Raw genomic sequence first — 21,765 nt, 5'->3', positions numbered from 1 at the left:
TGGTCCTCCCATATTGTTGTCTAACGCCAGACAAGACCCAAACCCGACTCTGCTTAAATTTTGGGATCAGACAAAATGGTGGTGGGTAAAACACACTCTGTGTGTGTGCCAACATGCTGATCCCCATCACAATCAGCAGGCAGGTCCCAAGGGTACCCAAAGGCCATCCAAAACCTTCAGAACTCTCAAACGATGCTGCTGTACTTGTCACTGGGGCTGGTGTAGCTGCTGTGCTTGCCGGCTCTCCCACCACCAGCTTCTCTTTTCCTGAGTCCAGCTCTTCCTCCTCTGCCTTGCTGGGAAATGCTGCGGGGTCTCCTGCGTCCTCCTGGGGCTCGGCGGGCGGCTTCCGGGGAATGCTCTCGGCCGTCGCGGGGCTGGGCTCGGCCGCCGGGCACGGCTCTTCCGTCGCCTTCTCCCGCTTCTCGGCAGCCGCCTCCTTCCGCTCCTCGGCCTCCCCGACCTCCTCCACCGGCAGCCGCTCCCTGCCGGCCTCTGGCCCCGCTCCCGCTTGGTCCCCGGGGCCGCTCTCCCGGGCCGCTTCAGCAGCCGCCGGCTCCCGGGGCCGCCCCCCCTCGGCTTCCCAGAGCCTCACGCAGACGGAGGCGAGGGCGAGGGCCAGGACGGTGAGGAGCAGCCGGACGGCCAGGGACCAGTCCACGGCCACGTCCGTCCCGCCCTGCTGCTGGAGCCCGCCCGTATTACAAGTCATTGCCATAAAGTACAGTGAGACAAGAACCTTAGCCCAAGCCCCACACTTGATAAACACTAACACAGCAAATACCGGCTCTAAGTAAGTTACAACATTCTGAAGCTGTGAGATCAAGAGGAACAACTCTGAGATCCAATAAATCAGCATTGTGACGGTCAGATCTGTCGTTATCTCAACCCCTCGTGCCCCACGTTGGGCGCCAAAAAGAACTGTCGTGGTTTAACCCAACCAAACAGCTTGTTAACTCACTCCCCCCCTTCTTGCCCTCCCCCTACTCTCGGAGGGACGGAGAGGAGAATCAGAAAGAATGCAACTCCCACGGGTTGAGATAAGAACAGTTTAGTAACTAAGGTATAACACAAATCACTACTGCTGCCACCAATAATAGTAATGATAAAGGAAATAACAAGGGAAGAGAATACAACACCTCATCACCAGGCGACCGATAACTTGCTCCCCCAGCCCGACCAAGCACCGACCGATACCTCCTCCAACCCTGCAGTCCACTCTAGCCCCTTCCGGGTCCCTCCCAGTTACATCCTGGGCATGACGTGCTGTGGTATGGAATACCTCTTTGGTCAGTTTGGGTCAGGTGTCCTGTCCCTGCTTCCTCCCGGCTTCCCCTCCTCCCTGGCAGAGCATGAGGCCCACAAAGTCCTTGGCCAAACCAAAACATCATTGTTTTTCAGCTCTGTTCCCAGCTGAAAGTCAAAACACAGCACTGCACCAGCTACCAAGAAAGAGAAAAATGACTGCTACTGCTAAACCCAGGACACATATAGTTTCCTGTTTCATGTTGGTGATGAGACATGTACGTGTACTTCCTTTTCTCTTCCCTCTGACATGGCAATTAAGTGGCATAAAGCCTTAATTTACAATCATGCCAGATACTCTTATGAAATGTTGCTTTGCCCTAGCACCTGCCTCAGGACATTGTCAGAATCCAAGACAATCAGACCTTATCAGGAAAATCCCATACCATGCTTTTAAAGGGGTAAGGAATCACACTCCCTCAAGTCTTAGTATAGTATTAAATGTGCATGCTATGGATTTCTGAGGAAAATTAAGACAAATATACTCTGTCCAAAGCAATCAAAAGCATTAGATGCAACTAAAAAGACCCAACTTACCCAGCCTCAGCTGTCAAGGGATAAAACATACCTGGTTTAACAGGAAAAACAGAGCTCTGTTTTCAAGACTCCTTCCTGTCAGGCTTGGCTAACATGGGCTTTTAGCTGGTCTGTGGGAAAAACAGACCACTAGGTCCCACACACTTCTTGGAAGAAACTGTGCCATTACATTGCAAAGTGATAGCTTTCCTCCCTTTAACCAGAGAGAACCCAAATCCTGCATGGCACCATGGGCATGCTGCTAGCTGGAAAGAGATCCTGTTCCCCTCCCTAGAATCTTCCAAAGCACAACCAGGTAATCCACATGAAAAGGTTCACTGCTTCTCCCTGGCCAAGAGAGCTTGTGTGTGTTGTGACCAAAACACGCTGAGTCAGGCTAGATGCTGCCACGTCCCCTAGAGAGTGCATGCAGGCTGCAGGACATTGACACTGGCTCCTGCCTAGACCAACCCTGAGCAGAGGTCTCCACAGCTACATTTGCCTTAGACTGCTCCCTGCAAGGAACAGCATTTCAAATCCCCAGGTCTGAGCATCCCAGAATCCCCGCTATCCTGGATAATGCAGAGATTTACAACATAAAACACATTCCAGAACAGCTATTAAAAATACATCTGCATTTACATATATATGTAATCTAAACTGAGAGAGCAAATGCTGTCCTTTGTTTTAACTTCTCTCCATTATCCAGACTTGAAACATGATTACACTATGGGCTTCTGCACACAGTGCAACAGGACAACAATGAAACCACTTTTTTTTTTTTCCTAATCTTGACCAAAATCTCAGCCACTAGTTATCAGAGTCAACATAAGCCAGCTAAGCAGGACTACCACATCCAATAACCTTTGTTATCCTTTGCAAATGGATTAAGTGTAAGGGTTTGTTTCGTTTTTAATTAAGTACAGAGTGAATACTTTAGTTTGGTGATGCCAAACAAAGCCATTTTTCTTCACGCTCCTTAACAGGTACTTAATCCAGAGGCATAAATGACAATTCCTACTCCAGGAATACTTCAACTACATGCACTGAAAGAAGTTATATATTTCTCAAAGATGAGAAACTCAGTCTCTCTAGAAGTCAACTGCAGAGATGTCCTACAGTATCTTTCCTTTAAACTTTTCAAACCACTGCTTACATATTATCTTGGATAAAGAAGGGTTTTAGGAAAGCACTCAGCTACATTCAAGAGAATACTCCATATTTTGAAATATTTTTTACCACCACACACTTATTCTCATCTTGACTGTAAGGTTCTTACACACACAGTTAATGCAGTGAATCAGCAATTATTCTTCTAGTGTCTCTAAGTGTCAAGATTAATTCCACTATCGCTGGTAATAAAATGGTTTCAAATGACATCTTTAATCAGCAAGTAAGAATGCACTCCTCCAATAGAGACAAGCTGTCACAAAAGGTCACTAAAATGTGACAGGATAGAAATTACGTTTGTAACTTCAACTGAAATGTTAATTCCTCTTTAAGTGTTTTCTCAACTACCTTCAGATTTTAAAGTAAGGAGGTGCAGCTCTGCAACCAGTAGCATTTGTAAAATTTATCTATAATCTCATAAGCAAGCAGATATTTATAAGCAAAGAAGTATTTTTTTTCACTGTTTAACTCTCCACCACATGGTAAATCATCTGGTCTATCAAAACATTAACATGAGACACTAGTATGAATAGAAACCATTTCACAACAGCAAGACTGCCTTTTTGCCAAAGATTAGTTTCAAAAAGAGCTCTTTAGTTTATAGATTCAGCCACATTTGCATCATCTTTTCTTTATTATCCAAGAGCTACATCCCAAATCAATTAAAATTACACTTAAAAATAAGTCTAATTCAAATAATTGTCCCTTTAACAGACAAGCTCCATTACAGGTTTTCTTCTCATTGGCTGGTCTTGTGTTTACACTAAACTATAAGGTAAATCCAGATACATGAAAACACATGCAATTGACATTTACTTGGCTCCTATGTGCAGAAATTTAGCTATTCCAGTGCACTCTTGTTTTTAAAAATAACCTGTTTTGTTAAGCCATCAGCACCTTTTGTATAAATATGACATGGTCTGTATGTGGCATCTAGAACTATGGTCTTACGACTGAAAACACATTTGGAATACACTGCAGCTAAAATATCGCTTCCCCATATAGACTACTCTGTGCCTCTAGAGGGTTCCCTTCAGTCTTATTCTAATCAGAATCAATTCCTGTTTATCAAAACAGTGCTGAATAAAGGACCTTAAATACACTTCCCCTGAAACTGCAAGTACAAAAAGCTGTTTGCTAAATACAAGCAACAGATGAGAAAGATCTGATTCAAAATCATGCACTGACATCTCTCTCTCAGCACAACACGCCCTACATGAACACCACTGCAAAAATCTGGTTCAGCCTCTGCAGCTGACTCCCTGCTGTTCATGGGCAAGTCCTCTTAGCCACAACACCTTTGTCAGAATTAAGGCTTCTCAATTTTTGCAGGCATAGTAAAAGCCCAAATTCACTGTAACTGAATTGAAGGATTAGTAGGCTATGCAACTCAAGGAAAAAGAAGTAATTCATAGAACTAACATCCTTTGCAAAGCAAGGCTTTAAAGGTAAGAGGAAAATTTCATAAGGATGAATTCCAGCAACCTAGGCATATGTTCTGTAAATGCAATTCCAGAATGTCCTATTGTCTCAAAGACAATTACTTATCTGGAACAAAAGCAGAAGCACACAGCTTCCAAGCTCACACTGTATGGCACCACTCTTAAAGCAATGCTGTGTGAAGAATCCATTCCTACAGCCTGGCAAAACCATGTTTATGCTGTGTGGTACTTACTTGCCAGCTGGGGTTAAACCATGACATTGAAGTATCATCAAAACATACATATTCTCCCAGTTGTATCTGACAATCAGCCAAAAGTATCCGACAATTTACCTTCATTACCAGTTCACCTCTGTTGCATACCTTGATTCTCTTCAAAAGATCAGGGCCTTTTCTCCACAGTTTGAATTGATATTTTGATTCAATAGCAAAACCATGAGATCAGTACAACTTTCTGAAAGCAAAACTTAAATCTCTGCCTACCTCCTTAGTATCACCTTTGACTTTTTATTATTATTACCACAACTTTTAGACAAAGAGGCAATGTAGTTATCCCTAGTGGGGGTAGGTAAACCACCACTATCAGATACTCGAGTACCCAGGGTACACGAGGGGTCTTGAAGTTAACTCTCTAAACCATAAACCAATGTGATTTTATATATAAACTAAAATACAGTAACTGCAAGGAAGTTGCAAAACTATTGTTTCTTCTGAACTAGCAGTGGCAAATTCATTAGCAACATGGAGCAGTGTTCCTAGAAACATACACACTTGTGCTATGCTATTCAAACACGAAGAGAAGCTACCCTTTTCGACACCAGAATCAAGGTGGTAAGAGACTAACTGTTCCATGTCAGAAAAGCTGAACTAAGAAAATAGGGATTTCTGCAGTTTTTCTAACACACTTCCCCCCAGTATGCTACAATTCCTCTAGGCCAATAAAAAAGGAGGAACACAAGAGATTCACAGCACGCAGATGCTCCTGGGGGAAAACAGCAAACTTGCAGGTATTTCACAGCAGAACACGAGTAACGAGATTTGTGTTATCAACTGAAAGTCTTCCAAGGATGTAAGACCAAAGGAATTCCTTAAAATGTATTCTATCACAAAGCGTAGTGAAAGACAGATCAGATAGCCACTGCTTGAAAACAGAAAAGCTTTTAAAGACACCACAAGTCACAGTGAAACATTGCACTGGTTTTCAAAACATCATATGCATAAACATCATACCCAAGGAGACAGACACACACATACTATGACAGACTATATATGACTTCAACAACTTGGATATAGGCCAGTCTAAGTTAGAAGGAGACACTTGTATCTTTTTCCATTAAACTCTTTTCTAAAAGTTTTAGAAAAAATGTATTTTTACTTTCTTTTAATTACAGCTCTTCAAAATAATCCGTTTTCACAAAACCTCACCCAAAGTTTCTGGAATGTTTCTTCTTTCTCTTGTCACATCTGAGAGCCTAATTATCGTTCCTTCTTTCCGTTCAGTTTTGAAACGTAGTCGTCCAGACTCTTCATCGTCATCCTCCTCTTCATCAGATTCTTCTTTTCTTTCTTCTTGAAGTTCCAGAGATGCAATAGCCGCCTGGAACACAAAACAGAGGACATGCAACCTGAAAAGTCCATTTTGTTGTGATCAGTGTCAAAACCCGAAGACTTCTTTAAAGGTCCCTTTGAACAAATGTTGCGGACATTATACATTATTCTCAGTTAACATTTAAGAGCTTGTTTTGGGTTTTTTTATAAATATAGAGAATGTATAATAAATTACAACTTAAAATCTACTAAAAAAAACCAACAAAACATTTTTCTGCAATATTTAAGGGAATATAGGAGCTCCAGTTAGAACCACTAACTGATTAGTATCTACTTTTTGCACAGAGAGACACTTTATCACAGAATTGGCTAAGATGCAAACCTGGGATACTACCACAGTCAAGTAATACAAACACTAAATCATTGTTTTTCATTCATCAACAACTGCCAGTAGCGTCCTGTTAAAATCAACCAAACAGAAGAAACACACTAGGAAACAAAAAAAATCAATCAACAAAAAAACCCAGGTAACCTTACATCTCAGTTTTATTTCTCTAGGTATGTAAAGCTGCACTTGTCTTTACTTCTTACACTCCTTGAAAAATCCCCAGTTTTAATTCAGCAACTGACGATGCGAACGGAGAGCAGCAATAGATAAAATCTGAATACAATAAATTTGCATATTGGAATGTTACTCCCTTGTCCTCATTTACTTTCCAGGTCCTTTTATAACAGAGAATAATTATCCTGACGAAACAATGCCCCAAATGAAAATGGATCCCTCTCCTTCAAATTGATATAAATTAAACAAAAATAAATCAAATTCACTTTCCTGTGCTGGCATGATAAAATTAAGGTTCAGGATGTTACACAAGTTATATTTGATTTCTAGGGTTGAAAATCATAAGCATTCTAATATAGTACAATTTTCCATAAAATATTTGGTTACTGTGTATTTAGTCACTTCTTAGAACCTGCACATGCATTTTAATTCTTTGCAAAGCTAAAAAATACATCATAACTTTCACGTTGCTTGAGAACAGTTAAAAAAAAAATTGGCTGAAACGTAACGTGCAAGAAATGGTTTAATCTTCTCAGGTATCAGACTGGTACAGTAATTTATATAAGAAGGCACAGCAAGTATGCCAGTCAGGTGAACAGATACTGCCACAAATCAAAAATTAATGGCAAAATGGTGAGAGAGATTGTAAATTTCCTACAGAGGAGCCAACTTCATCCAAAATCAGAAAGAAATAGGAAGCAAGATCCAAGACAGGATGGATCTGCAGAGAGCTTCTACATTAAAAGCACACCACATGAACTCGAGCTCAAAGGTACTCTAACTTTGGTCTGGTGAATAAATGATATGTGTATGTTAGCTGCTGGGCTATAATGGGTTACTGAGCCCAAGTTATTCTCATTTTATCATCTCCGTAACTCAAAATGTGTTTACTCCATGCCAGGCAAACATTCAAGCACTACATTTCCTAACCTCACAAAAATGCTTTAAAATGTACCTAAGAGAATTTACAAACCTGAAGTTTACAAAAAACTTTAAGGATTATATTTTTAAAACATATTTACTTTTACATAACTTTATCTTATCAAAAAATGCACCTAAGAACGACAGGATAGCAGAGAAAAAAGAAAAAAGAACCAAAACAAAACAACAAACCTCCAAGACTGAAAGAAATCCAAACCTCAAAAGCAAACCCAAATTGAGCACAACCGGTCTGATTAACATATCCCTGTATAATCAAAGCACTTCTGAGAACAGGCAGTTGTGTCTCATGGAACAGAGGAGGGATGTTAGCAAGTAAAGAGATGCTAAGGTGGTTTTAACAAAAACAAACAAAAGCAAGGGAAAAATACAGGGTTAGCATTTTACTTTCAAAAGAGGGACTCCCAAAAGAGAAAGGTGCAGCAATATATCAAATCTATGTTTTCACATACCATAAACCCCATAATTTTACTGTCTCAATGCTTGCCTTTAAAAACTTTCACAATTTGTGAGACATGCTCTCTCACTACACTGAGCCTCCTGCTTTACTTTAGAGCATAAGCCCCAAAAACATCCACTCTCTATGGTCACACCCCATAAAAGCTACGTTGGAATTTGGTTTTATACAAAGACTGGTCTCAACCATGTAACCTCATCTGTGAGTGCAAAACTTACTCATGCAAAGCTCTATATGCGGCTCATGCAAAGCTCCATATATGGTTCAGACTGCAGAATCAGTACTAGAAAGATTAATGCCTTCTGCATTGTCCTGAAAAATTTTACAATGCTGTAATGAAATGTTACAAGAAAATACCTGTGGAAACTGCTGCTTTTGGGTAATTATGCATTCTGAAAAAAAAATTATGTATCCATTCTAAAAAAAAAACCCTCACCAAGTTGTAACAGACTACAAGACAACTACTTTCCTATGCAACAATAATAAACATTTCTCAAACTTTTCTAGAGCAGCATTATTCTGTTCTTCAATGTTTCTACTAATTCTGTACTCTTCTGGGTCTAACTCACTTTATTCATCAGTATAATGCTCATGCCACCTATTAACAAACAACAGCTGTACAAGCGTTAAATATCAAAGACAAAAAAAATCAAAGGAGCTAATGAAAAAGCATGCACCAATGAAAGGCAGTGCTCGGGAATGCTAACTGACCCATGTCCAAGTCTGATTACATGTATTATTGAGGGATTTATATTAGTTGCGATGGAGACACAAGTATGTCTGACAGCCAACCATATGTTCTCCACATATAGCTCCAAGAAAGGTTATCTGAGCTGTGTAGGGCATACACCCTTCCCCTGCAATTTGTTCAATAGTTGTAGCATGCAAGACTTCTTTAGATCATCTATTCCAACTTGCAGCCTAACAGGATGAGGTGTTTTTTTCAAGACTACAGTGTATAAATGAATCCCATGTTTCAAAAGAAATTTATACAGGAAAAGACACAAGTGCAGACACAGAATTAATACATACTTGTACTTACAGGATTCTGTTTAATACTTGCTAATCATGAATATCACTTCATATACATAAACAGTCCCTGAAGAGCCACTTGAGGTCACCTGACTGGACTAGCCAGCCAAGGCTTCTTAGCAATTCTCCTCTAAGGGAGCTTAAGACTTCCCATTATGACACTTTGCACAAAGCCATCAAAGGGCTTTGCTGACTCTTACTTACAATGAAAAATAAGGACCTTTCTTCAATCACAGGGTATGAGTTTTCTGCCATCCTCATTAAATAATTATGGCATAAATCCCAGCCACGGACCAGAACTCCCCACACTGGTTTATGATTTGCTACAAAGAGTAAGTACTTCCGCTCCAAACAGCTTACCAGGCAGTTACAGGACTGATATCAGACACAGCCCAAGAAAAGCAGGAGAAAACCCTAGTCTGCATTATAATCACTGATCTTGGCACAGGATCTTCCTAAACATGGGATTGTAAAGTGTTCTGGAGAGCTTTGTGTCAGAGATAGCCAAGATGTACAACACAGGTAAGCACTGTAAAGGCTAAACCAGATTCCTTCCACATAAAACATTACAAAGGTGAAACAAAGAACTTTTATTAACAAGCTAGTGAATAAGCAGTGGAGACTTCTATCACAGGCTAACACTGAAGCAGCAGCAACCACTCAATCCTAAGGGATCAAGAATTAAACAGGTAAAAGGATGTTACCCTATTCCAAGTGTACCTCCATTCACGGATGAAAAACAGGGATCAAAAACCAAACCTAAGAGCTTCTAAACGTTTAAAGCTTGGCCGTTTCTGCTTGCACTCTTTTCACAGTATCACAGTATGTTAGAGATTGGAAGGGACCTCAAAAGATCATCTAGTCCAATCCCCCTGCCGGAGCAGGAACACCTAGATAAGGTTACACAGGAACGTGTCCAGGCGGGTTTTGAATGTCTCCAGAGAAGGAGACTCCACAACCTCCCTGGGCAGCCTGTTCCAGTGTTCCGTCACCCTCACTGAGAAGAAGTTTCTTCTCAAGTTTAAGTGGAACCTCTTGTGTTCCAGTTTGTACCCATTTCCCCTTGTCCTATCATTGTTTGCCACTGAGAAGAGCCTGGCTCCATCCTCGTGACACTCCCCCTTTATATATTTATATACACTAATAAGGTCACCCCTCAATCTCCTCTTCTCCAAACTATAGAGACCCAGCTCCCTCAGTCTTTCCTCATAAGGGAGATGCTCCACTCCCTTAATCATCTTAGTTGCCCTGCGCTGGACTCTCTCCAGCAGGTCCCTGTCCTTTTTAAACTGAGGGGCCCAGAACTGGACACAATATTCCAGATGAGGTCTCACCAGGGCCGAGTAGAGGGGAAGGAGGACCTCTCTCGACCTACTAACCACCCCCCTTCTAATACACCCCAGGATGCCATTGGCCTTCTTGGCCACAAGGGCACAGTGTCGGCTCATGGTCACCCTGTCGTCTACCAGGACCCCCAGGTCCCTCTCCCCTACACTGCTCTCTAACAGGTCGTTCCCCAATCTATACTGGAACCTGGGGTGTTCCTGCCCAGATGCAGGACTCTACACTTTCCCTTGTTATATTTCATCAAGTTATTCCCCGCCCAACTCTCCAGCCTGTCCAGGTCTCGCTGGATGGCAGCACAGCCTTCTGGCGTGTCGGCCACCCCTCCCAGCTTAGTGTCATCAGCAAACTTGCTGATAGTACACTCAATTCCCTCATCTAAATCACTGATGAATATATTAAATAATACTGGTCCCAGTACCGACCCTTGAGGCACTCCACTAGATACAGGCCTCCAACTAGACTCCGCCCCATAGACTACAACTCTCTGGCTTCTCTCCTTCAGCCAGTTCACAGTCCACCTCACTACCCGATCATCCAGACCACACTTCCTCAATTTAGCTGCAAGGATGCTGTGGGAGACCGTGTCAAACGCTTTGCTGAAGTCAAGGTAGACCACATCCACCGCTCTGCCATCATCCATCCACCATGTTATTTCCTCATAAAAGGCTATGAGATTGGTCAAGCATGACTTCCCCTTGATGAAGCCATGTTGACTGCTCCTCATAACCCTCTTATCCTTGATATACCTTAAGATGGCACCAAGGATAAGGTGTTCCATCACTTTCCCAGGAATGGAGGTGAGGCTGACCGGTCTATAGTTACCCGGGTCCTCCTTCTTGCCCTTTTTGAAGACAGGAGTGACATTTGCTTTCCTCCAGTCCTCAGGCACCTCTCCCGTTTCCCAAGACTTGGTAAAGATGATGGAGAGCGGTCTAGCAATGACCTCTGCCAGTTCCCTCAGCACCCGCGGGTGCATCCCATCTGGACCCATGGATTTATGGATGTCCAGATTGCTCAACTGGTCTTTAACCCATTCCTCATCGACTAAGGCAGACCGCTCCGTTGACCTGTCTTCATCTGAGGTCTCAGTGGTACAGGGCTCTTCAGGAGTGCCTCCAGCAGGTTAACAGGGAGAATCTTCAAATTTGAGCAAAAGAACTAAAATGCGTTAAGTTTTGGCTTAACACAGATGGAACAATTCAATGGACAGGCACATCAGCCTTTTTTTCTCCCCCAAGTCTGTGATCTAGCAAAAGAAAAACAGTACGAAGCATTTCTTTATGAAATGTTTTCTTCATTGAAGTCCTCATCATTTCTTATCACCATAACCAAGGACATAATTTAAATTTATACAATGAAAAACATGCTGTCACAGACTTCACAGGAGATTGGTTCCAATATAAAACAGAAACTATGAATTCTGATTTTGTAATGTATATTTTTATAAATGTCTTGCGGAAAATCACTGATATTATTCCTTGAAAAATATTTAGGACATGATAACTCACATAACTGATGGTTTTACCACACTTCTTTGCTGCTGAAACTTCTGGGTATTGGGTTTTGCTTTGTACCTTATGAAGGCAAAAATACTTCCTGAAGCATTGCCACATTTTTCAAGGAAGCTCCACAAAGAGTGTTATTTATTCAAAATCCAAGATCTAAGCACTGCTTCAAATCAAATACCAAGTGAAAAAGCATGCCTTGAACCTGAGCTGGGCAAGGACACAAACTTCTCCTGCCTCTTCCTCCCACCAGAGTGCCACTCAACAGGTGTCTCATTTTCCTTATTCACCAGATTCCCCCTGCCATGTTCCAATTCCCTACCTAGCTAGCTTTTCTTGTTTTACAAATATCCGTCGTGCAACATAATAAGAGAGTTTATTTGGGTTTAAGGAGGAAAATGCTTAAAATACAACACTATCAAACACTCTTCTCTATCAGCTTGCTCTCAGTTATTCAGATGCCAAATTTCAATCAAGAAATAATAATGCCATTTATTTGTACCACATCTATTACAGGTCAATTCTTGTGCTGCATTTTCTACAGAAGAATGCCAACAATTGCCCTCACTTCCAAGCAGCAAATGATACGAGATTCAAGGAGGAATGCTGTTATATAAAACTTGCATAAAGAACAAAACTCCTTAGAGCTGGAGGCATGCATCTAACCATGTAATACACAAAAGTGCATGCTCTTCAAAGATTCTCTTAGTGGTGCTCTATTTGGAGGTGCAATTGTGAGCTTCCTATCAAATGTAAGTAAAATATAGGAAATAATAAAGGAATAAAAAGATGGCATTTTGGAAACAAGAAACCTGTGGCAATCTGCAAGCTACCAGAATAAAAGCAGAAAGTAGAATAACTAAATAAAGACGTGGCCAAAACATTCATGCTACATGATTAACAAACTCTCTAGAAGCTCTGTTAACAAAATCAACTGAAGTCGAAGGAGGTGATCCTGCCCCTTTATTCTGTTCTCGTGATACCTCACTTGGAGTATTGTTTGCACTTCTGGTGTCCTCAACATAAAAAGGACATGGAATTGTTGGAACAAGTCCAGAGGAGGGCCAAGAGAATGATCAGGGGACTGGAGCACCTCCTGTATGAAGATAGGCTGAGAAAGTTGGGGCTGTTCAGCCTGGAGAAGAGAAGGCTGCGTGGAGACCTCATAGCAGCCTTCCAGTATCTGAAGGGGGCCTATAGGGATGCTGGGGATGGACTCTTCATTAGGGACTGTAGTGATAGGACAAGGGGTAATGGGTTAAAACTTAAACAGGGGAAGTTTAGGTTGGATATAAGGAGGAAATTCTTTCCTGTTAGGGTGGTGAGGCACTGGAATAGCTTGCCCAGGGAGGTTGTGAATGCTCCATCCCTGGCAGTGTTCAAGGCCAGGCTGGACAAGGCCTTGGGTGATATGGTTAAGAGCGAGGTGTCCCTGCCCATGGCAGGGGGGTTGAAACTTGATGATCTTAAGGTCCTTTCCAACCCTAACTATTCTACGATTCTGTGATTAATTTTTGAACGAAAGGAATTTCATTCTGAATTGGACAAAGACATGATCATTACAAATTCCCTTTAGTTCACACTCTGAAAATGATGCTGTGCTTTTTTAAAGCATTAAGTCTGACAGTGAAACCCAACTATGTACTTAAAAAACTTTACACAATGTGCAGTGCATTCATTGTCTCATACAGACTGTGGCTGCAGTGAGCACAAATGCATCACTCTGCTTTTAAAACACCAGAAGGAAAGTGTACATAATGTAGTGAATGAATAAAAAGTGTTTCACAGTTATTTGGAAGGGTAGATTTAATACTTAGAAATTAGGAAATTAACTACATTAAGGTATATTTGGTGTAAGTTGTTATGCTTGCAACAGCAAAGATTGAACAATGCAGGTAGCCCCTTTCTATGCATCTCTCTACCTAGCAAATAATGTTACTTTATTATAGCAAGTTTGATACAACCAGAGTATCACAGCACACCCATTTTCATAGAATAAAACACTACTGTGTCTTTAAGGAATTAATTTTCTGATGAGTTAAAGCTCCAAAGAGGGAACACACTCTGACTACACTTCTCAGCAGGTAATCCATTCAATCCTATTTAATTAAGAACTGCAAAAAAAAAGTAATATTAAAGCAGATTCCTGGTGGGGAAAGGAAATAAATCCCACACCAAAAACTTGTGGCAAATTAGCAACATGTATACTACTGATCCAAGCTATAACTAGTTAACATATATTTGGCAGGTTCTGGAATAAACTTTGCTCTTACAAATGAAGGAACTCATCCTTTCCCTAATCAAGCAATAAAGATAAAACTTCACAGAAATTTCAATCCCAACACATCTTTCAAAAAAAACAAACTATGTCTTTCTAACATGGAACCTTCCACACTCATGCTCCTCCTCAAAACAGGATACCCAAGAACTGTATCTACACTCCCAAAAGCAGCAAATTAACCACCTGGAAAGCAAGGCACCACAGCTATGACCAATTTAACAGACTGTATGCAGTATTACTATCACTGTCCTGCCAAAAGGGCCCCTGAAGTTTCTGATGTTGAAACTACAATTATATATGGACATTTTGAGCTCTCCCTTATGATTTTGATGCCAAGAGAGAGATGGGATCTGGTGTACCTGATAATACAGATGTTATTGCAATTCATCTTATATAAAGAGTAATATCACCAGTAATAGCAAAGTTGCATCAGTTCTACCCAGCAACACGGACAATTCTACCAATTCAAATTCTGAAACAACTAGTTATTTTAAGTATCCATTAAACACACAACATACTTCTGATTCATTTGCCATTGCGTGGGATTCTTCCAGCTCCTCATCAGCTGTATATTCTTGTTCTTCCATTCCTTGCTCATTATATGACTGCATGTAATCTTCATCCTAAGGCAGTAACACATGCAGATGAAAAGACAGAGGCCAACTTTACAGAATCATAAACCCATTAACAGATGGCATCTGTATGCACTGTTACTGATTTCAGAACTGGAAGTATTGTATCTATCACAACTGTCAATTATAAGTGACATATCATATAAGGTATAATTATAAAAAAACATAACTATAATAGTTTTCATTCAGATTTCAGTGTCAAAGATCCCATTTACTACTGTTTGCTCCATCTACTTCTGTATTCTATTCCCATTTCTTATAAAATCACGAAGCCAGCACTGCAGTACTTTCACAGTATCACAGTATCACAGTATGTTATGTTTCTTACCAAAGTAAACATGCATCAATAGCACATACACATTAACATCAGATGTTACACCATGAAAAATATAAACATTCTTAGAACATTCTGCACATGCTTACATATGAGAGCAAAACCTTTTAAGTTTGCTTGTATTTGAAAACACCTCACTGATCACGCACAGTTTTAATTACGATTAAATAATTTCACTAGCAATTAAAGCCAGTGCATGTTCTCTAATACACTGTTTAAATTACATTGAATTATGCAGGTGACATTTTCTGAACTAACCTCCAATCTCTTTATTCAGGTTTAGACAGTTCTCAGTTACAAAAAGGATGAACGAGCAGGACATCAATCACTTTGGGATATTAGCACCTTAAAGATGTCTTTAGCAGGTCAATAATCTTTTCACCTTCGAAGGACTTTATCAGATCTTGTCTAAAGCCTGGATAAAAGCTTTTGCATTAAGTACTTCTAACAATTGGCAGTGTATCTGCACCACACAAAGCTGTTTTCTTCCTTAAGGATACAATCCTCAAGGTCATGATTGGAAACTGCCTTCCAGCATGACAAAGGAGCATTACCTACTGCCAAACAAGCTGTCAACACAAACTTTGTCACAGGCTAGATAAAGAAACTGGCAGACAGTGATAATAGGTCTAATTTCCCCCTCCTCCCTAGGGAGATAAACAGATTTCAAATCAGTCTAAAATCCTATGCACATGAACCAACATTATCTTTGAAGATACAATAGGGAAAAAAAAAACTCACTGGAAATTCATCTAGGGGTTCATTGATTTCAAGGTCTAGCACTTCATCTTCTTCTCCAGGCTCTTCCCCATATTCTATTTGGTCTTCGGTCAGTTCAGGATCATTGCCTTCATAATGTCCTTCCTCTGCATACTCTGAAGCATATACGTCAGATGCTTCAGCTTTGTCATAACCAATTTCATCTTCCCCTTGGTCATACTCAGACTCATGTTCTAGTGATGGATCGTTGATGGTCTCAGAGAGATCATATGATGTAAGTATGCCAGATGTAGCATTGAGGCTAACTGTGACACTTTGAGAACTATGGTATAAGGGGGGAAAAATTCAGAGGTTGAAGCATAACAGTCAACTACTCCAAAGATTTAGCAAAACAAAGCCAACAAATACAAATTCCCCAAGTTGGTGGGCAAAATTATACCTCATATGCTATTTAACTCCATGACATATTCTTATAATGCATACTCTTATAATGCAGCTTATCACCACCTGCAGGCTATTTGACCAGGGGAATCAAACCAACCAGATGGTTTAGCAGGTCCAACTGGCAAAAGTCCTGCTTGGTAACCAAAGCAGACTGGATTCAATTTTAACTCCAAGACTAACAAAAAATACATAAAATTATTATAACTGCATCTGTTATCCCAATCTTTTAGAATACGCTAGCAAATTTTTAAAATATATTATTTTTCCTTGTTGATTATCTTGAATTCAAACTTCCATTTTTATGACAGATTTTATGTTCTACAAAAAATAATGTAAAATACATACAGTCAAGAATTGTCATTTAAATGCCTAAGACTTATTCTAAGCTTTGTAACAACACTGGCACAGATGCTGTAAAAAAATAAAATCAATACAAACAGTGGCAAGTCTATCATCTGGAGAAAAAGCAAAACTCAGAATTCACTGTTTACAATAACTAGTACTATCATTACATACAAGAGCAACCAAACAACTGCAGACTAGCTAGAAAAGCAGGGGTTAAAGCTCTTATTGATTTGAAGGCTCTGCATACAAGGAAACCCAAAGTTTTTTATTTTTGTTTTTAAATTACATTCTTAATTCACTATTTTCCTGTGTTTAGGGGAACAAGATCTAAGCAGCTTTGAACTATTTGCATCTATAAGACGGAGAAAATTTAACACCAAAATGAAGACGTTATCCAGGATTATCGTTATCCTCCCAACTATAGAAGCATAAATGAGTTTCAATGCAAATAGAGAGTAGAAGGAAAAGGAGTGGAGCAAAGCTTACTCTCTGGCAATAAAACTGCTAAAAATGCAAGACTTGTCTACAAGAGCATGCTTCCACTGGTAAATATTATCACACTTCAGGTACTTTCTCATTGACTCATGCAGTCACACAGCCATCCCTGCTGCCCAGGGCTCACAAGGAGGAAATCCAGAGAAGCAGCAGCAAGGACTGTAACTGGGAGTCCCCATTTTGAAGGGAACTGTCCAACCCTCACTCATGCAAGTAAGAGAACAGGTAATGGAAAATTGACTGAGGTATTTCAACATACCCTCATCAATCCAACACAGGAATAGGAATCCTTATCCCATTCTAGCCAAGAACAGAAAGATCTCAGAGCAGTATATATAGATTTATAGTCATAGAACAGTATATATATATATTCATAGAACAAGTAAAGAAAAAGTTAACAAAACACACGGGTCACTAAAAGCAGCACTGCATCACTTCTGCATCACAAGCATCTTCCTTCCCCTTCAGTCCAACATGAAGAGTAAAAACGTCTAGACACTGATTTTGACTTATAATGCCCACAGTTCAGTTGTGGAGCTGTATCATCACAGTATTGACAGGGTAGGATCCTTAGACAACTCCCATGGAAGTACCTGCTCAAGCCTATAAACTGTACAAAATTTTCTGCTGTGCAGTTGTACATAAATATTTAAGTTACAAATCAAGCCTTACAAACTATAAAGCTCCCCTCCTCAGGATCTTAGGAGGCAAGATATATTTTTAAAATTCAGATGGCAGAAAAGGACTTTACAGGAAGAAGCCTACAACAATATCAAGCAAGGCACAGAACAAGAGCTCTGTAAGTAGCTATAAATTCTAAATATACAGATGACAGTTTCTTCTTTATAAGCATTTTTAATAGAGTTAAGTTTAACAGATTCAAATAAAAATATTGTACTGAAAAGCTAACAATGCTACCGAACACATATATATGTATATCATCAAGTAGCTCACTAAACAAAAAAAAGCTATTTTAATTATATACCAGTAAATTCAGTTTAGTAATTACCAGCTTTCAACAGCAGTGGTCATTAACAACTTTGAGTTATTCAAAATACAAAATTTAGAAAAGAGATACCGAAATTCTTGTTCCTCTTCGTTGTCACTTTGCAGAAGATCATCATTCAGCTCTTCATCTGACAAGTCTGATTGATTCTAGGTTTCAGAAAAAGTCAATCATGAACATCAAGGATGTAAACTTTCAACTAAGTACCAAAATTATTGACATTTCTGAACATTTACGTATCTTTTTGTAAAGAACGCAACCCAGACTAAAACCATGATTACCTAATCTGATGATAAAAACAGGCCAACATAAAACAACAAATATGAAAATAAATATTTCACAGTCTTATGGAAATTTACAAAATTCAAATCTGCCTAGATATCAACACACCATTGATGCATTCCAAAATACAGTCAAAGGTGACAAATCACTTAAGAAATGCCAGGAAGAAATAGAGGTTAGCATTACTATGCTGCCTTGTGACCTTGATGCATCAGACAAGGAAATCTACTATGTTCCTGCAGTTTCTAGAGAGCAGAGATACTTTTGTCTATCATACGTTCAGTTGCTTCGCACTGGGATGAGACTGAGTAGAAGCAAGTTTAGAAGCAAGTTTAGCCTAAATAGCCCAGGAAAAACTTCTTGAGAAATCTAATATAACTACATCATATGAGTCCATACCCACAGACACGGCTCAGAGCCTGTAGCATGGCAAATTGAAACCAAGAATACAAAAAACACAAGAACACATAATACATGAGAGAAATCTAGTATTAATATTTACACCACTTTGTTTTACTATAAATAAGTAGCTTTATCAACTCACATTTCAACTACGAATGCATATTCAATATTAACTGCTTATGTTTTTGATAACTGTGTAACACACATGTGCAATCCCTATCCTCCTGGAATTTTATTTTTTTAAACCAGTACATGAGGCAAAGGAAATACGTATCTTTATTAGGGATTTACTGCAAAATAATTTGAAGAAATTATAGAATCATAGAATAGTTAGGGTTGGAAAGAACCTTAAGATCATCAAGTTCCAACCCCCCCTGCCATGGGCAGGGACACCTCACTCTAAACCATATCACCCAAGGCCTCGTCCAACCTGGCCTTGAACACTGCCAGGGATGGAGCATTCACAACCTCCCTGGGCAACCCATTCCAGTGCCTCACCACCCTCACAGGAAAGAACTTCCTCCTTATATCCAATCTAAACTGAAGAGTCCATCCCCAGCATTCCTATAGGCCCCCTTCAGATACCGAAAGGCTGCTATGAGGTCTCCACACAGCCGCCTCTTCTCCAGGCTGAACAGCCCCAACTTTCTCAGCCTATCTTCATATGCGAGGTGCTCCAGTCCCCTGATCATTCTCTTGGCCCTCCTCTGGACTTGTTCCAACAATTCCATGTTCTTTTTATGTTGAGGACACCAGAAGTGCACACAATACTCCAAGTGAGGTCTCACGAGAGCAGAATGAAGGGGCAGGATCACCTCCTTCGACCTGCTGGTCACACTCTTCTTGATGCAGCCCAGGATACGGTTGGCTTTCTGGGCTGCAAGCACACACTGCTGGCTCATGTTCATTTTCTCATCGACCAGCACCCCCAAGTCCTTCTCCGCAGGGCTGCTCTGAATCTCTTCTCTGCCCAGCCTGTAGCTTTGCCTGGGATTGCTCCGATCCAGGTGTAGCACTTTGCACTTGGCATGGTTAAACTTCATGAGGTTGGCATCAGCCCACCTCACAAGCGTGTCAAGGTCCCTCTGGATGGCATTCCTTCCCTCCAGTGTATCAGCCGAACCACACAGCTTGGTGTCATCGACAAACTTGCTGAGGGCGCACTCAATCCCACTGTCCATGTCAGTGACGAAGATGTTAAACAAGATCGGTCCCAACACCAATCCCCGAGGGACACCACTCGTTACAGGTCTCCAGCCGGACATTGAGCCATTGACCACAACTCTTTGTGTGTGGCCATCCAGCCAGTTCTTTACCCATTGAGTGGTCCATTCATCAAATCGATGTCTCTCCAATTTAGAGACAAGGATGTTGTGTGGGACAGTGTCGAACGCTTTACAAAAATTCAGGTAGATGACATCAACTGCTCTACCGCTGCCCATCAGTTCTGTAGCCCCATCAGAGAAGGCCACCAAATTGGTCAGGCAGGATTTCCCCTTAGTGAAGCCATGCTGACTGTCACCAAGCACCTTGTTGATTTTCATGTGCCTTAGCATGCCTTCCAGGAGAATCTGGTCATTTCCAACCCTAACTCTTCTATGATTCTATGATCTGGGTTTCTTCACAAACTCATTCACCTCCAACTAACACACTGGAAATTATTTTTTAAATTAATTTATTTAGCAGATAAAGTGGAAAAAAAGGTGTCTAGCCAGTTCTGATTTCCCAAACAGAAGTCCTGTCTTCTGCAGGTATCTGGCAAATTCAAACATGCAGCTCCTTTCAGAGAGTTCCAGTTTGGAAATAGGTACCTGAGTGAGGAGTCTGTAGCAGACGTGAAAGGCTCATTTATGTTCTCCAGTGCTAGCTGCTCCATATTCTTCCCTGACTGTAGAAGAGGAAATCTCTGCCTACTTGTCAAAGTAGTAGCGTACTGCGTACACTGAGTGCATCTTTAATAGACATCACTGATTGCTTTTTTATTTACTCTCTGGTAAATACCACTGGTACTTTGATAAGTAATTTTTAATAGCCAGGAAACTGGCAGTTGAAGTAACTCATCTAGAATGCTAATCAGTACTCAGGAGGCATAACTGGGGGCAGGAAGGGTTGATTTGGTTGTTCTGGTGTTTTCTGGGGGGATGGGAGTTTTCTTGGGTTTGGGGTTTTTTTAAATTCACTTGGGGTTTCTTTGATTTTGGGGTCTGTGTTTGTAATTAAGTCAGTATGAACCAATTTTGAGAACCATCTCCTTTTTGAAGTGTGTTATGAGAAGAAATATTACCTCAGAAAAAAAAGCACAGGTTTTTTAAAGCTTGTATTTTAAAAAGCCACACTTGGAGGTACTTCACAAAAGCAAACAGAGCTCTGGGTACAGATCTGGTTACAGGGCAGACCTCAGGTACCTATGGCTGTCAGGCTTGAGGGAGGCGATCATAAGGCACATAAGACGCTATACCAAACAACTGAAGTTGGCAAGTTGAGTAACATTAATATTTTAGTGTCTGTAACACTTCACTTCAATGCACATCTCTTTCTTACCTTTTTGCCAGTTAGCAAATCCTCTCCAAGCAAGTCATCATCAAGTTCACTGGAAAACATTAACAAATTTCAGAAGTTGAACCCCAGAAAACAGAAACAAACACCATATAGGGTATACACCTTAAAAAACTAACTTAAGGAGAATTGAAGATGAGTCTGTACAAAGCTTTCCTTTACCAAAGCATTTAAGAAGTTAAAAAGGAGAAACATTTTAAATTAAATAACAGACTGTACATCTTAAGACCATTGTTATGCAGTTATTTTCATATGCTCTCCTTTCCATGTCCCCCAAAATACAACACAGCACATAAATCTAGAGAAAGTGCAGGCATTTGAAGCACACTTAGCCAGGTCCCCACTCTACATCCTTCACTTCAAGACCATGTGGGCATAGTCTCCACACTGCTGTTTCCCACCTCCTCAGGAAACAAACAAGTGACATCAGTGTCCTGAGGGCAAGA

At 40.5% G+C, this 21,765-nt stretch overlaps 1 protein-coding gene across 7 annotated transcripts in view; it reads right to left on the bottom strand.

Annotated features, from left to right (window-relative positions):
• RBM33 (RNA binding motif protein 33) overlaps nt 1-21,765 on the bottom strand; it is a 106,724-nt gene that overhangs the window by 68,954 nt on the left and 16,005 nt on the right. For all 7 annotated transcript variants that reach the window (XM_061349313.1, XM_061349319.1, XM_061349336.1 and 4 more), the window contains exons 3-7: nt 21,305-21,353; nt 18,152-18,228; nt 15,811-16,111; nt 14,622-14,726; nt 5,858-6,029 (exon numbers count right to left, since the gene is read on the bottom strand). In XM_061349313.1, the coding sequence (XP_061205297.1) occupies nt 5,858-6,029; nt 14,622-14,726; nt 15,811-16,111; nt 18,152-18,228; nt 21,305-21,353 (704 nt within the window). The remainder of the gene's footprint in view (nt 1-5,857; nt 6,030-14,621; nt 14,727-15,810; nt 16,112-18,151; nt 18,229-21,304; nt 21,354-21,765) is intronic.

The sequence above is a fragment of the Neopsephotus bourkii genome, unplaced genomic scaffold (assembly GCF_033783945.1).
Source record: "Neopsephotus bourkii isolate Nb327-2 ecotype Australia unplaced genomic scaffold, CSIRO-AGI_Nbou_v1 NB_53, whole genome shotgun sequence".
In the NCBI taxonomy this organism is placed as follows: Eukaryota; Metazoa; Chordata; class Aves; order Psittaciformes; family Psittacidae; genus Neopsephotus; species Neopsephotus bourkii.
Note: the sequence above shows the minus strand (reverse complement) of the source record. Positions and strands in the feature narration are given on the sequence as shown.